Source organism: Octopus bimaculoides, chromosome 2 (genome assembly GCF_001194135.2).
Source record: "Octopus bimaculoides isolate UCB-OBI-ISO-001 chromosome 2, ASM119413v2, whole genome shotgun sequence".
Taxonomy (NCBI): Eukaryota; Metazoa; Mollusca; class Cephalopoda; order Octopoda; family Octopodidae; genus Octopus; species Octopus bimaculoides.
The window spans coordinates 55,571,967-55,586,318 of record NC_068982.1 but is presented as its reverse complement, the minus strand read 5'-3'; the positions used below and the strand labels follow the sequence as shown (position 1 = coordinate 55,586,318).

Here is a 14,352-nt window from a genome sequence, read left to right as displayed (position 1 = left end):
ATGATGCTGCTACACCAGTCATTGGGTATGACTCCTTCGTGTATCACCTGGTTCGTAATACGGGTGACTAGGCTATAGCCAACACTGCCAGATATTTTGAGCATCTCTGCAGTGATTCCTGATGGGCCGGGGGCTTTCCCGGTCTTCATACTCTTAATTGCTTTATCTACCCTGGTACTATCAACTCGGATAGCTGGTCCCTCTATTGGGTCGACATACGGCAGGCTCTCTTTCTCCCATTCATTTATAAAATACATGGAAAATTTTAGAGAAAAATTTTGAAAGTTTTGGCTATAGAATACTATCTTGGCTTAATGTTTATGAAGTAGTCATATCAAAATGCCATTAATATGCTCCTTGCTCACCAGTTCAAAATTTTTTTTGATCAAACAAGATTGGCTGCTGTTTTAAGCAATTAAAGTAATTTAAATGAAATATTCTTGTCATAAAATAATCAAAATATGTTATGATTATCTTGATTTATATATAATGTGCCAAAACAGACACAGAAGTATGTTGCTGGCTTCTGCTTGGCCAGCTCCTGTTAAACCATCCAACCTATTCCAGTATGGAAGGAGGATGTTAAATGATGTTGAACTTGAAGTAGATAAAGCTATAAATAATAGCCTTTGACTTTTTCTGTCTACTTCAAGTTCCACTGTTAAAAACAAATTATTTCACATGCCTTGAAGTTTCTAAATGCTTTAACGCGATTGTTGCCAGCGCCCCTGGACTGGCTCTTGTGCGGGTGGCACATAAAATACACCATTTTGAGCGTGGCCGTTGCCAGTACTGCCTGACTGGCCTTTGTGCTGGTAGCACGTAAAAGCACCCACTACACTCTCTGAGTGGTTGGCGTTAGGAAGGGCATCCAGCTGTAGAAACTCTGCCAAATCAGATTGGAGCCTGGTGTAGCCATCTGGTTTCACCAGTCCTCAGTCAAATCGTCCAACCCATGCTAGCATGGAAAGCGGACGTTAAACGACGATGATGATATATATATATATATATGATGCCAAAAAACAATGGACAGGTGCAGGTGAGAAAACAACAGGGTGTATTAGTTTAATGCTCAGGGAAAATAAAGGAATGAGGAAAGAAAACAGATGGAAAGAGAAAAAAAATGTGCCTGTATTAATGGTTGCACATGTATCATATATATACAAACACATACACAAGAGTTTGAACACTTAGAATAAGAATATTCTGAATTTATAAAACGTGTGTATTTTCATTAAATTGACATAATGTAAAATTTATATTTACAGGAAAGCTATTAATACTGCTTAGTTGAAATCAAATTATATGAATCTGAAACTGAAATAAAAATTTATACAATAATTATGGTTTAGTAATAGTATGGTTTGCTGGGCTAACAACTTTGCCATCAAGAAAGTCATGAAAATCTTTGTTATTTAAAATTGCTAATGTTTTATTCAGTGAACCTAAAAATCTCTTAATGTATTTAAAAATGACTGCACATGACTATTACATAGATTTAACCCTTTAGCATTCAGATTATCCTGTCAAATATAATGGTTATTTATTTACATTGTTTTGATTTAATCTGCATTATCTCATATCTTTAAGATTTTAATGATGTGATTGTTTATGTGTAGAATGACATTGCAGGACAGATATGAGAGGACAGATCTCGTTGGTTTTGAATATAAAACAGGGAGAATATTTTGGCTAGATATGGCCAGTTTAAATGCTAAAGGGTTAAATATTATTTTAAGGTTTTCTTAATGCAGGACATTTAGCAGCAAACATTCCATTCAGCTTAATGCTAGCTTTAGGTTAGATATATGATTAAAAATTATATCTCTTTTTCTAAATTTTCATTGTGAACAGTGAATACACTAAAGTTGTCAGTGAACTGTTGTATTTAATAGTTATCTTCATGTTATCATATTTATTGGAGGGTGCGCTAAAAAGCTAACCAGCCATAAATATGGGGTGAAGATAAAAAAAGCAATATTCTTCAATGGTTGATATTTCATTTTCTTAGTATGTTATAACCCTTATCAGCATAGTGTAGATTTCAGCATTGTAGTAAGAAGTTTGCCTCCCAACCACATGGTTTTTGGTTCAGTCTCACTGTGTGGTACCTTGCTGGGCCTACCAAAGCCTTATGAGTGGATTCTGTTGACATAAGTTAGAAGTAGCCCCACCGCTTGACAATGTTGCTTTGTTTACGTCCTTGTAACTTAGTGGTTCGGCAAAAACACTGAGAGAATAAGTACTAGGCTTAAAAAAAGTAAGTACTGGGGGTGATTTGTTCAATTAAACCCGTCAAAGCAGTACCCCAACATAACCATAGTCCAGTGACTGAAACAAGTAAAAAATAAAGATAATATTGGAGGTTTTTTCCCACCATTTAGAGCTTCATGAATTAAATAGCTTTTTTTATATTATTATATTACATCTCTGAATTATTTATTCACTAGCCAATTCTAGTTTCCTGTGCCAACCAATGTACAATCTTGTACATTTACTTAGTGATACTTAATCCTTATTTTTGCAAGTACAATGAATGCTATGCTATGCTGATTATATCATAACTCCAAAACATGTCAGGAGGTATCATCTCCTGCACTTGCTAGAAACATGAAATTTACGTTAATCATTGACTACTATTGATTTTTTTCCTCATTGCATATTTATTTCTAGTTAACCTATTAAATGTGGTAACACTAAACTTAGGTTTTATTTTTCATGCAATGTCTGAGAATTTTATGAAATGTAAAAAAGGATAAATACCTCCTTAAATTTAACTTTGTCACATCTGTATAGTATAAAAATTTTATAATTGTTTAATTGCCTCTGGTGTAATTTATATGAAGTTTCAAGTTATGTTTGTGCATAGGAAATTTTCTATGCCAACATTGATGAATGTACAATATAGCATCACCATATGATTCAGTCCTGAATGATTTTCTCTGTAACAATGCTATTATTTCTGGTCTGTAGCATTTGGCATGCTAAGCACTAGTCTAGCCACCTCCTCATTTGATCTTACAGATTATTGAACTTTTTCTCACAACTGTCTGGACAGATTTTTAGACTTACACATTCAGACATATAACATGCCTAAATTTTCTTGTCTGCTTTTATTCACTAGTAATTAGTAACCTCAAATACTTCAACTATTCACACTACACACACACATTCTCACTCACACACACACACACATGCAGAACTAGATGGTTGTGTAGATAGGATTGCTATTTCATTCTGATATTTTATAAAAATTATTTTAATTTAATGATTTTGTAATGTACAGCTTCAAATATACATATTTGCACTTTTTTTTTATCAGCCGGAACTCCATATGCTGGAGGTGTTTTCAAAATGAAACTAGTTTTAGGAAAAAACTTCCCAACTGAACCACCTAAGGGATTTTTCTTGACAAAAATATTTCATCCAAATGTGGCAAATAATGGGGAGATATGTGTAAATACGCTGAAGAAAGACTGGAAACCAGAACTGGGGATCAAACACATTCTTTTGGTAAGTAGATATTTTTTGCTTGTATCTATTTTAGAGTCCATGATATTTTAATTCTGTTGTGTTGCACTTTTAAATTTTATAGAAAAAAATGGTAAATTTAGTTCATATATAGCACTATTTTAAAATATATAACCAATGAAGTAAAAAACCCTTAAAAACACCTTCAAATTTGTCTAGGTTTACACAAAAATTATGGGGAATTTTCATTGTAGCATTGATCAATGCAGATTGATAGCAGTGTGCTATTAGTGAAATGAAAGTAAACAGCATTTCACATGTATTTCTTATTTGGACAAAATAATATCCAATCATTAAGTGATGCAGCCCTTCAAATAAGGAGGCAGTGGGCAACCACATCATTTAAGTGTGATAAAACTTTATTTCATAATGAGCAACAGCTCTGTTGAGGCGTTAAATTAAAAAAAATAATAAATGTGCCCTTTTAAAGCCTAGCCAGACTCATGGTCTCGGTTTCCCGGTTTCAATGGCGTATGTGTTCCCCAGCTGGACAGACGCCAGTCCATCGCAGCGTTACTCATTTTTGCCAGCTGAGTGGACTGGAACGTGAAATGAAGTGTTTTGCTCAAGAACACAACGCGCCGCCCGGTCCAGGAATTGAAACTACAATCTTACGATCATGGTACCGACACCCTAACCACTAGGCCATGCGCCTCCACAGTATTTAGATTACTCTGTTAAATGTAATACTTAATTATTTACATTGCTTAGAATTAATCATGTGTTATCTTGTATCTTCGAGATTTCAGTGATGTGATTGTATATTTTTAGAATGACATTGTTGAGTAGGTGTGATATGCAGGATCTGGCCAGGTTGAATACTTTGGCCTGCTATGGCTGGTTTAAATGCTAAAGGGTTAAATGATTAAAATGATTCTCTTATGATGTGATTGTTTCAGTTTCAATACACAGTTTTAGATTAAGTCACTGCCAAACTGACATAGCTTCGAAACTTCATCAGGTAAAATTACTAGTTTAATAAGCTACTGCTTTAAAAAGTCCTGAATCCTTACCATTCATTTATTGATCTTGATTAGTTGGTTTTTAATTAATTCATAGAATATCCCACACACACATTACAGCTCTTTATTTATGGATATTTAATTAACCAATTTGATATTGCGTTATTCATACATCCTAGCAGTTTCGTTGGTTCCTTGAAGAGTGTATTTTCTAACCCAAGATAACCGTTTACACATAGGTACAGTGTGGCTGTGTGGTAAGAAGCTTGCTTCCCAACCACATGGTTCTGGGTTCAGTCCCACTGCATGGCACCTTGGGCCAGTGTCTCTTACTATAGCCTTGAACCGACCAAAGCCTTGTGAGTGGATTTGGTAGACAAAAACCTAAGGAAGCCCACCGTTTATATCTATATATTTATGTTTGTGTGTGTGTGTCTGTGTTTGTTCCCCCACCATCGCTTGACAACTGCTGTTGGTGTGTTTACATCCCCATAACTTAACGGTTATGAGACCGATAGAATAAGTACTAGGCTTACAAAGGATAAGTCTTGGGGTCAATTTGTTCAACTAAAAGTGGTGCCCCAGCATGGCCACAGTCAAATGACTGAAACAAGTAAAAGAAAACAAAAGAATATAAAATTATGCATGTACATCTGTGTGTGTACTCACATGCCAATATAAATTCATATGCACACATATTTGATGTTGCCTTGAGATAAACTTGAAGTAATGATGCTGTGAATTTTTTAATCTTATTTATACTAGTAACATTTTACTGAAGTATCATATTTTTATATGCAGACTTATAGAGAAGGATACGATTATGTAAGACTAATACCATTCTAAAAAGTATTAGCAATATTCACATTTAACAAGATGGCATGATTTTCAACAGTCTGTTGGAAATTGACAATAAGCCTACATTCATCTTGTGTTCAAAAGCATCAATGTATCTCACTATTTTCCTTAAATAAGGTGGTGAGCTAGCAGAAAGGTTAACATGCTAGGCAAATTACTTAGCAGCATTTTGTCTGTCTTTACATTCTGAGTTCAAATTCCACCGAGGTTGACTTTACCTTTCATCCCTTCGGAGTCAATAAAATAAGTACCAGTTGAGCACTGGGGTTGATTTATCAACTAACCCCAGCCCTCAAAATTCCTGGCCTTCTGCCAAAATTTGTAATCGATAGTTTCCTTAAATCTCTCATTAGCACTGAGATGAGTTTAACATTATGTATAATTTTAACAGTTAATCTATTTGTTAAAATCTTCTTGGGGTTTAATTCCCATCAGAAACATTGTATTAAGATGTGATATCTCATCATGTTGAGCATTACTAGAAGTAGCCTATTTTGTGCAGATAAAAACATGTAGATACCTTTCTTTAGAAGGAAGTTAAGTAGACCATGGCTAGTGATATTTATAATGCATTTAGACTTACCAGTGATCACTACTTAGTGCAAGTTCCATTAGTGAATTGTTCATTTCAATCTCAGAATATATATATATATATATATATATATATATATAATATTTACAGGTGCTGGTGCCATGTTAGAAAAAGCACCCAGTACACCCTGTAAAGTGAGGAATGGTATCCAACCATAAAAACCAGTAGAGCTTGGTGCTGTCCTTTGACTTGCCTATCCCTGTCAAACCAACAACCCATGCACAAAAGGAAAACAGATGTTGAATGGTGGTGACAGCGGCGGGGTGTGTGTGTGTGTGTGTAAATTGAGGGAATAAGATAAAATATTTCTCACAGTGACTGACTAGATTGAGTCATCTCAATAGAGAATCATTGAACTCTACTGAGTTGAAACAGGTTAGTTGTTGTGAGAAATTGTACCTTCAATTATCGCTATAAAAAATACATACTCTATATGTTTTGAGTTCTTTTTCTTCTAAAAGTAGCTATAATTAGCATTAAATGGATATGTGGTTAAGAAATTTGTTTCCCACACATAATTTTGGGTTCAGTCTCTTTACGTGGCACCTTGGATAATTTTCTTCTATAATCTCAGGCTGACCAAAGCTTTGTGAGTATATTTGGCAAATGGAAACTGAAAGAAACCCATCATATAAATATATATGTATTAGTGTCTCTTTGTCTTGACATGTGGTTGTTCTAAAGCAATCTTCATTGTCATACAAGTCATGTCTTTTGTTTCCAATCTTTTTGAAAAACTTGTTTGGAAATGGGGAAATATTACCTTGCCTGGAAACAAGTGAGGATTGGCCACAGGAAGGGTATCCAGCCTTAGAAAATCTACCTCAAATTCCGTTTGACTCTTACAATCATGGAAAAGTTGGCATTAAAATGATGGTGATTTTTATATATATATATATATATATATATATATATATATATACACACACACACATATTGCCAGAGCAGCTGTCTGGCTTCCGTGCCAGTGGCATGTAAATAGCACCATTTGAGCGTGATCGTTACCACTAAGTTACAGTGACATAAAGACACCAGCACTGGTTGTCAAGCAGTGTTGCAGGGACAAACATAGACACAAAGACACACACACACATATATACATACAGTGGGTGTCTTTCAGTTTCTGTCTACCAAATCCACTCACAAGGTGCCATGCATTGGGACTGAACCCGGAATTATGTGGTTAGGAAGCAAGCTTCTTACCTGTGCCTATTGTTATTTGTTATTTTTTACTAAATTATCTTCCCTTGTCACATTGATTGATTACTGTTTTGTTGATTTCAGCCAAGATTAATAATTGAATAATCCAATTTATTTTTTATATAGACGGTAAAATGTTTACTGATTGTGCCAAACCCAGAGTCTGCATTGAATGAGGAAGCCGGTAAACTGCTATTGGAACAATATGATGATTACTCGACAAGAGCAAGACTATACACTGAAATCCATGCAAAACCTAAGTAAGTCTGATATTTGTTGTTCACTAGTTACTATCCATCAGTTGCTAAGACTGCAATACAAGGAGGACTATGCTATCAAATTGTTGGTTAGTACTCAGAAATAATGAGGAATTTCGAGAATTCATGAGCTGTAATTTTTAGTTTTGATTCCAAGATGGTAAACTGAATTAGCTGCTTCAAAAACTTGTGAATAATTTCCTCCTCGCACATTTGTTGGTATAATTATTTTTATCCTTGATATGTTGGCTGTGTGTTGGTGAAATACACCTCCAAATGAAATTTACAATTATGTAAGCTGGACTGGCAAGAGTTAGATATTTTGATCATGGACATAGCACAAAATATTGGTTTCAAATTTTGGCACAAGTCCAGCAATTTCGGGGGAGCAGGTAAGTCAGTTACATTGAGCCCAATGCTAAACTAGTACCTATTTTATTGTGCTAATGTACTGAGAAAAGTTAGGTATAATTGTGCTAATGTACTGAGAAAAGTTAGGTATGAGAGGAATTAGATGCAGTGTGCAAGAGAGAAAACTGTGCTGGTTTGATCATGTGATGGATATGGGAAAGGACATTTGTATAAAGAAGTGCCAATCACTTAAAGTGGATGGAACTTATGGAAGAGGGAGACCTAGGAAGACATGGGACGAAGTATTGAAAGCTGACCTCGTGATACTGAGCCTTATGAATATGACAAAGGACTTATACCTAACTTTTCTCAGTACATTAGCACTCTGTTGCACCTGTACACTCTGAAAGATGAAAGGCAAAGTCAGCTTCATCAGAATTTGAACTCAGAACATAAAGACAGATGAAATACTGCAAAACACTTTACTCAGCTTGCCAACAATTCTTCCAGCTCACTGCCCTAATATAGCACAAAATATTGATAGATATGAATCATTGGTCTTTTTTTACTAAGTCAGTATTTTATTAGCTCATGTGAACACTTGCACTCCGTCAGTTACAACAATGGGTGTCCCAGTTAATCTAATCAGTGGAACAGCCTGCTCATGAAATTAATGTACAACTGACTGAGCACTCTACAGACATAATATACCCTGAATGTAGTTCTCTGGGAGATTTAGCATGACACAGAATGCAACAAGGCTGGCCCATTGAAACACAGGTACTAGTCCTTTTTACCAGCTGAATGGACTGGAGCAATGTGAAATAAAGTATCTTGCTCAAGTACACAATGCACTGCTGTTTATGGAACTCATAACCTTATCATTGTGAGCCGAATACTCTAACCACCAAGCCACGTACCTTCACATTGCTTATTGTATCCTAAAAAATATCTATTTGCTGCTTTAGCTGTTATATGAAAGTTATCTCCCTTGTAAATTCCTCCCTCTTAAAACGTCATACTCTGGAGATGTTTTGAAGAAAGTCATAAACAAATTTTTAATGTAGCTTTAGATGATTGTCCAGGATTTTACAGCACCAAAATATTATCACCACTTGATATATTGAGGGAGCCAAGGAGAAAGCGAGTAAATAAGTTGAAAACAGTTTCTAATTAAAGCTGTGTATCAGTGATAATATATAGAAACACTAAGCAGGCAACTGTGTTGCTATTTACTAAATTCTTTATGCTTGCAGTATTGGTTCACTTACTGCCTTACAACTGGATATGCTTCTTAATGCCAAACACTTTACAAAGTGTACTGGGTACTTTTTACATGGTACTATCACTGACAGGGTCAAGTACCTTGTAAGATGTAAAAACAAAAACTCCTCACTTTGGAGTGTGAGGTAGCATTGGGAGGAGGAAGCTTTGTGCCAGTTGAGAGGTTAAAGGTAAGGAGGGACAAAGATAGGTGTCTTGCCGTAGATAAATGGATATTCCAATAGGAAAAGAAAGAGTGAAAGAGTAGAAGAAGAGTGATACTGTGAGAGATGATGGCAAAGCTGTATTAGAACATGCCCTTGAGGGACATTGGGGGGGGGGGGTGAGAATAGATGAGGTGATACAGAGATTTTGACTGGATGAGTGGGCAGGATAGAGGTGACTGTAGCAAATGATGGAGAAAAATGTAAGAGAGGCTTGGGGGATGGGGTTGTGGTAGATATCTGAGGGTGATAGCAGATAAGTGAGGTGTTAATGATGGAGAACAGCACAGAAAGGTGATTGGTGGAGACAGTAGGCAAGGGAAGCTAATAAGAAATGGAAGTAGTCTGGAGGGCAAGGGATGTTGTATATGCCTATTCTGCTCTCAGGTGATAGAAAAGTGATGAGTGTTTGGGAATGCAATGTGAATGCAAGAGCAGAGCTCCTTACCATCAAACATTACTAAGGTGGCTTTAGAATATCAATTCTGCTGTGGTGGACGGGTCTTGTGAACAGCAAGGCATCAGATATCTCAGTCCTTTGTAATCTTCATAAGGCTCAGTATCATGAGGTCAGCTTTCAATACTTCGTCCCATGTCTTCCTGGGTCTCCCTTTTCCATAAGTTCCATCCACTTTAAGTGATTGGCACTTCTTTATGAAATGTCCTTGCCCATATCCATCACGTGATCAGACCAGCACAGTTTTCTCTCTTGCACACTGCATCTAATTCCTCTTATACCTAACTTTTCTCAGTACATTAGCACTCTGTTGCACCTGTACACTGACATTGAACATCAAGCAGAGCATACTAGCTTCATTCCTCTCTAGTCTTAACATGTCCTCTGCATTTAGAGCCCATGTCTCACTACCATGTAGCATTGTTGTTCACACACAGGCATCATACAATCTTCCTTTCACTTGGAAAGATCTTTGGTTGCCACCAGAGGCAAAAGCTCTCTGAACTTTCTCCATCCTATTCTTATTCTAGTAATTACACTTCCTGTATCTCCTCTTTCACTGCTAATTAGGTCACCTAGGTAGCAGAAATTATCCACTACCTCTAGACAACCTCTGGGACATTTGAGAAAAAGAATTTCTTGTATATCTATAGACTTTATGGCTTTTGTGCCATATACAAACACTACTTTCTATTATTCCACTGCAGCTCTTGTGTATCCATAGCTTGCACTGGGTACACCAAATGGAATTCCTGCCTACACTTTTCCTACATATTGAGTAGGGCCATTTACCTGAAGTGAGTAGGGTTCTGTCTGTTTTCTTGCTAACTTGGATCTTTGTTTTTGCCAAGTTAACTTTAAGGCCCTTTAATTTCCGATTTTACTTCTACACTGAGAATTTCATTTTAGTTCTGTTACAGATTCTTCTATGAAAGTAAGATCATCAGCATATAGTAATATCTGTGGGCAGCTGGTCATAAATTCCTGTTATGGCCTGAAGAACAATGATAAATAGGATGGGGTTGAGGATCAGGCCTTGGTGAACACCTACCTGTGCACTAAATTTGCCACTCTGCTCAGAGCTAACTCTTACCCTACTAACAGTACCCTTGTACATGACTTGTACTATTTTCACATGTCATTTGTCTAGCTTCCTCAGGCCACCATGTCACAGAGCAAGATACTCTGTCAAAGACTTTCTCCAGATCCACAAATGCCAAATACAACACCTTATTCTTAACTAAATTCTTCTCTTGCAGTTGCCTGACTGAAAATAGCATCAGTAGTTCTTCTCCTTGGTACAAAGCCAAATTGCAATTCATCTAGTCTAATTCTGTGGAGGCGCAATGGCCCAGTGGTTAGGGCAGTGGACTCGTGGTCATAGGATCACAGTTTCAATTCCCAGACCGGGCGTTGTGAGTGTTTATTGAGCAAAAACACTTAAAGCTCCACGAGGCTCTGGCAGGGGATGGTGGCGAACCCTGCTGTACTCGTTCACCACAACTTTCTCTCACTCTTACTTCCTGTTTCTGTTGTGCCTGTAATTCAAAGGGTCAACCTTGTCACATTGTGTCAAGCTGAATACCCCCGAGAACTACGTTAAGGGTACACGTGTCTGTGGAGTGCTCAGTCACTTGCAGGCTATTCCGTTGATCGGATCAACTGGAACCCTCAACGTTGTAAGCGACGGAGTGCCAACAACAACAACAGTCTAATTCTGTTCCTAATCAATTGGGCTACGACTCTCTTTCCTTGTCTGGTCCAGCAATTTGGTACCTCTATAATTCTATCTAAGGTGTCTCCTTTACCCTTGTAGCAGCTGACTATGATGCTGCTACACTGGTGATTACACTTCCCTGAAAAACTTGATTAACTATACAGGTTATTAGATTATATCCTACTCTACCAGATATTTTAAGCATCTCAGCAGTGACTCCTGATGGAGCAGGGGCTTTCCTTATTTCTTCAATTGCCTTATCATACTACAATCAACTGAGATACTTGGTCATTCTCTAAGGTTCAGATGGGGAAGCTTCCCTTCCTCCCATTCAACAGCCTTTCATGGTAGTTCTTCCATACCTCTTTCTTTTCAGAATCATTAAGTGCAAGCATACTATATCTATCCATATACACTTCTCTCCCACATTTCAATTCTCTCTGACATACTAGCATTCTGGAACACCTCAGGTCTTCGATCTTCATACTGTAAGACATTGGCAAACATCTTCCTTTCTGTTTCTACCCTAGCTAGATAAACCCTGACATCTATCTTCCCTTTTAGCTACCTGATATGGCTCTTTGCTATCCCAAATTTTCCACTTTCCTAACCTGTCTCTTCTCTTGTTTGACTATGTCAACCTAACTATTCCATGTTACCCTTGGTTTGGCAGAAACTTTGCTCCAACCACAAATTTTGTCTGTCACCCTTAGTAGATTATCCCATTAGAACTTAAGAGTTGTCCTGTATGTCATATATCTCTATTTCTTCCTCCTTCTCAGAAAATGCTTCTTTAAGAACATTCTAAATCTCTGTCCATTTGAAGGATCCTTGAGCTTTCATAATCATCTTTTCCATATCAGTTTGTCTCTGGGTCCTCCTATCCCTAAATCTTTTTGTCATACAGGAATATTAGTAGTGTAAACATTTAACCTCCTGCAAAACTGTTGGGTGTTTTTTTCAAAACTTCTAAATGTCTATGTATTTCTTCTAGAAATTTTGCAAACAAATTTTTCATTGCAGAAATTTTTATTACATTTTTTAAAAAAAACATTGTATAGTGATGTAATTCAACTTTGATTTCTTTCTTTCCAGACCCAAAGAGGAGCAATCGTCCAATGTTCGGGACAAATCCTCAGATGGTCCTATAGCCAAGAAACATGCAGGAGACAAATTTGCTGGTGAAAAGAAAATTATACCAGTTGACAAAAAGAAAAAAGAAAAGAAGAAAGTACTCAAGAGATTATGATAGCTATTTAATACTTTGTACAGACTGTGAATAAATAGACTCACTACTTTAGTGTCTCTCTCTCTGTTTCTCTCTCTGTCTCTCTCTCTCTCTCTCTCTCTCTCTCTCTCTCTCGCTCGCTCGCTCTTTTTCATACTGTTGTGAATGTTAAGACAGGGCATTTTCTGATCATCCACTGAAAAGTCTTGGCTACAGCTCCTACCAGAGGATGGCTCTGGCAATGGAACACCAAAAAGCCTGCCTCTCCCATCTCAATCACCCATATTGCTGAAGTCGCCATCCTCGATATCCATTCAGACTTAAACTGGCCGATGACAGTATTTGTGAGTGCATCATGTCATCACTCTAAGATTTTAATAAAGTTTCAAGCAACATACATATGAGTTGTGTTTTTCACATAATGATTATCTTATTGTATAATGATTATTATTTTCAATGTTTTTCAAATTTTTTTTTTTTTCTTTTCAATTTTTCATTTTGTCACTTCTCCACAGTTTTCTCTTCCTTGCTCAATTCTACCATCTTTCACTCTTAACCTTTGGTTTCCCCATCAATAAACTGCTACCCCTCCCATTACCTCCTACCTGTTCATTCTTTCCTCCTAGCTCAACTTTACTTCTCTTAGCATAGCACCCCCTCTCATCACCCTGTTATCTACTAAAACAATTATGTTTTAGAGTTTTTGTTTCATTTTTAAAATGTTTTTGAATTATTAAAATTCAATATTTCCTTTTTATATCATGAATTAAAAAGACAAACTTATGTTATCATCATTATATTTCAATTGGATATGCAATAATACCTCAGTTCAGTTAATCTCATGCATGTGTGTATGTGTAAGAAAAGAATGATAAAAGAATAAGTAATTATCTTATAAATTTCATTAGCTTATAGCTGTTTCCATTATAAGATGCGGTGGACTCACAGTTGAGTGCCTGATTGAATAAAATTGTAGTTTCATATATATATATGCACATATATTTATACATACATATATATATACATATATGCATATATACATATATATATATATATATATATATATGCCATTACATGCTTAGGGTGTGGTAATAATTATATTGGCCAAACAGGAATATCACTCCGTCGAAGAACCACTCTCCACAAATAACAAATCTGCCACCCACAATACAGACAGATACAGGTCAGTGGACACATAGAAAGGTGTGCTAGGAATCTTAATCCTAATTTTCCCCTTCTATTAATGTTCACACAACACCTCAGTATAACAAAGACCTTTGAATTAATAACACTAACCTCCATACATCTCATACACCATTTACATTACAGATCTATATCTACCCTAATTGCACCAAATCCAAAACTACTTACCTCCCTTACACAATCTTTTTACTCAGGGACTAGTAGACCTGACACCGTTCAGGAATCAGTATGCATTCAAAGCAATGATTAGTAACTTTATGAAACCGGTATGCTTTTGAATCACTTTAACAATTCACAATAATGACTTTTATTCCTACTTCAGTTCATCTAATTGTATATATCTATCGTTACTTTTCATAAAAAGCCTTTATTTTTTTTGATTTCCAATGTGCATTTTCGCTTATTTTTCTTACTTTCCCTTTACATTTCCAAGTGTAGTTTCTATTTTGTTTTTGTGACATATTTCTAGTGCATATACATATCTCTCTCTCTCTCTCTCTCTCTCTATA

The 14,352-nt window shown here is 36.3% G+C and overlaps 1 protein-coding gene across 1 annotated transcript in view; it reads left to right on the top strand.

The window, feature by feature from the left end:
- Positions 1 to 13,037, top strand: part of LOC106877940 (ubiquitin-conjugating enzyme E2 S) — a 50,319-nt gene extending 37,282 nt beyond the window's left edge. Inside the window, exons 5-7 of the mRNA XM_014927019.2 lie at positions 3,323 to 3,513; positions 7,270 to 7,403; positions 12,508 to 13,037. Of these exons, the coding sequence (XP_014782505.1) occupies positions 3,323 to 3,513; positions 7,270 to 7,403; positions 12,508 to 12,661 (479 nt within the window). The 3' untranslated portion in view covers positions 12,662 to 13,037. The remainder of the gene's footprint in view (positions 1 to 3,322; positions 3,514 to 7,269; positions 7,404 to 12,507) is intronic.
- Positions 13,038 to 14,352: the final 1,315 nt, after the last annotated feature.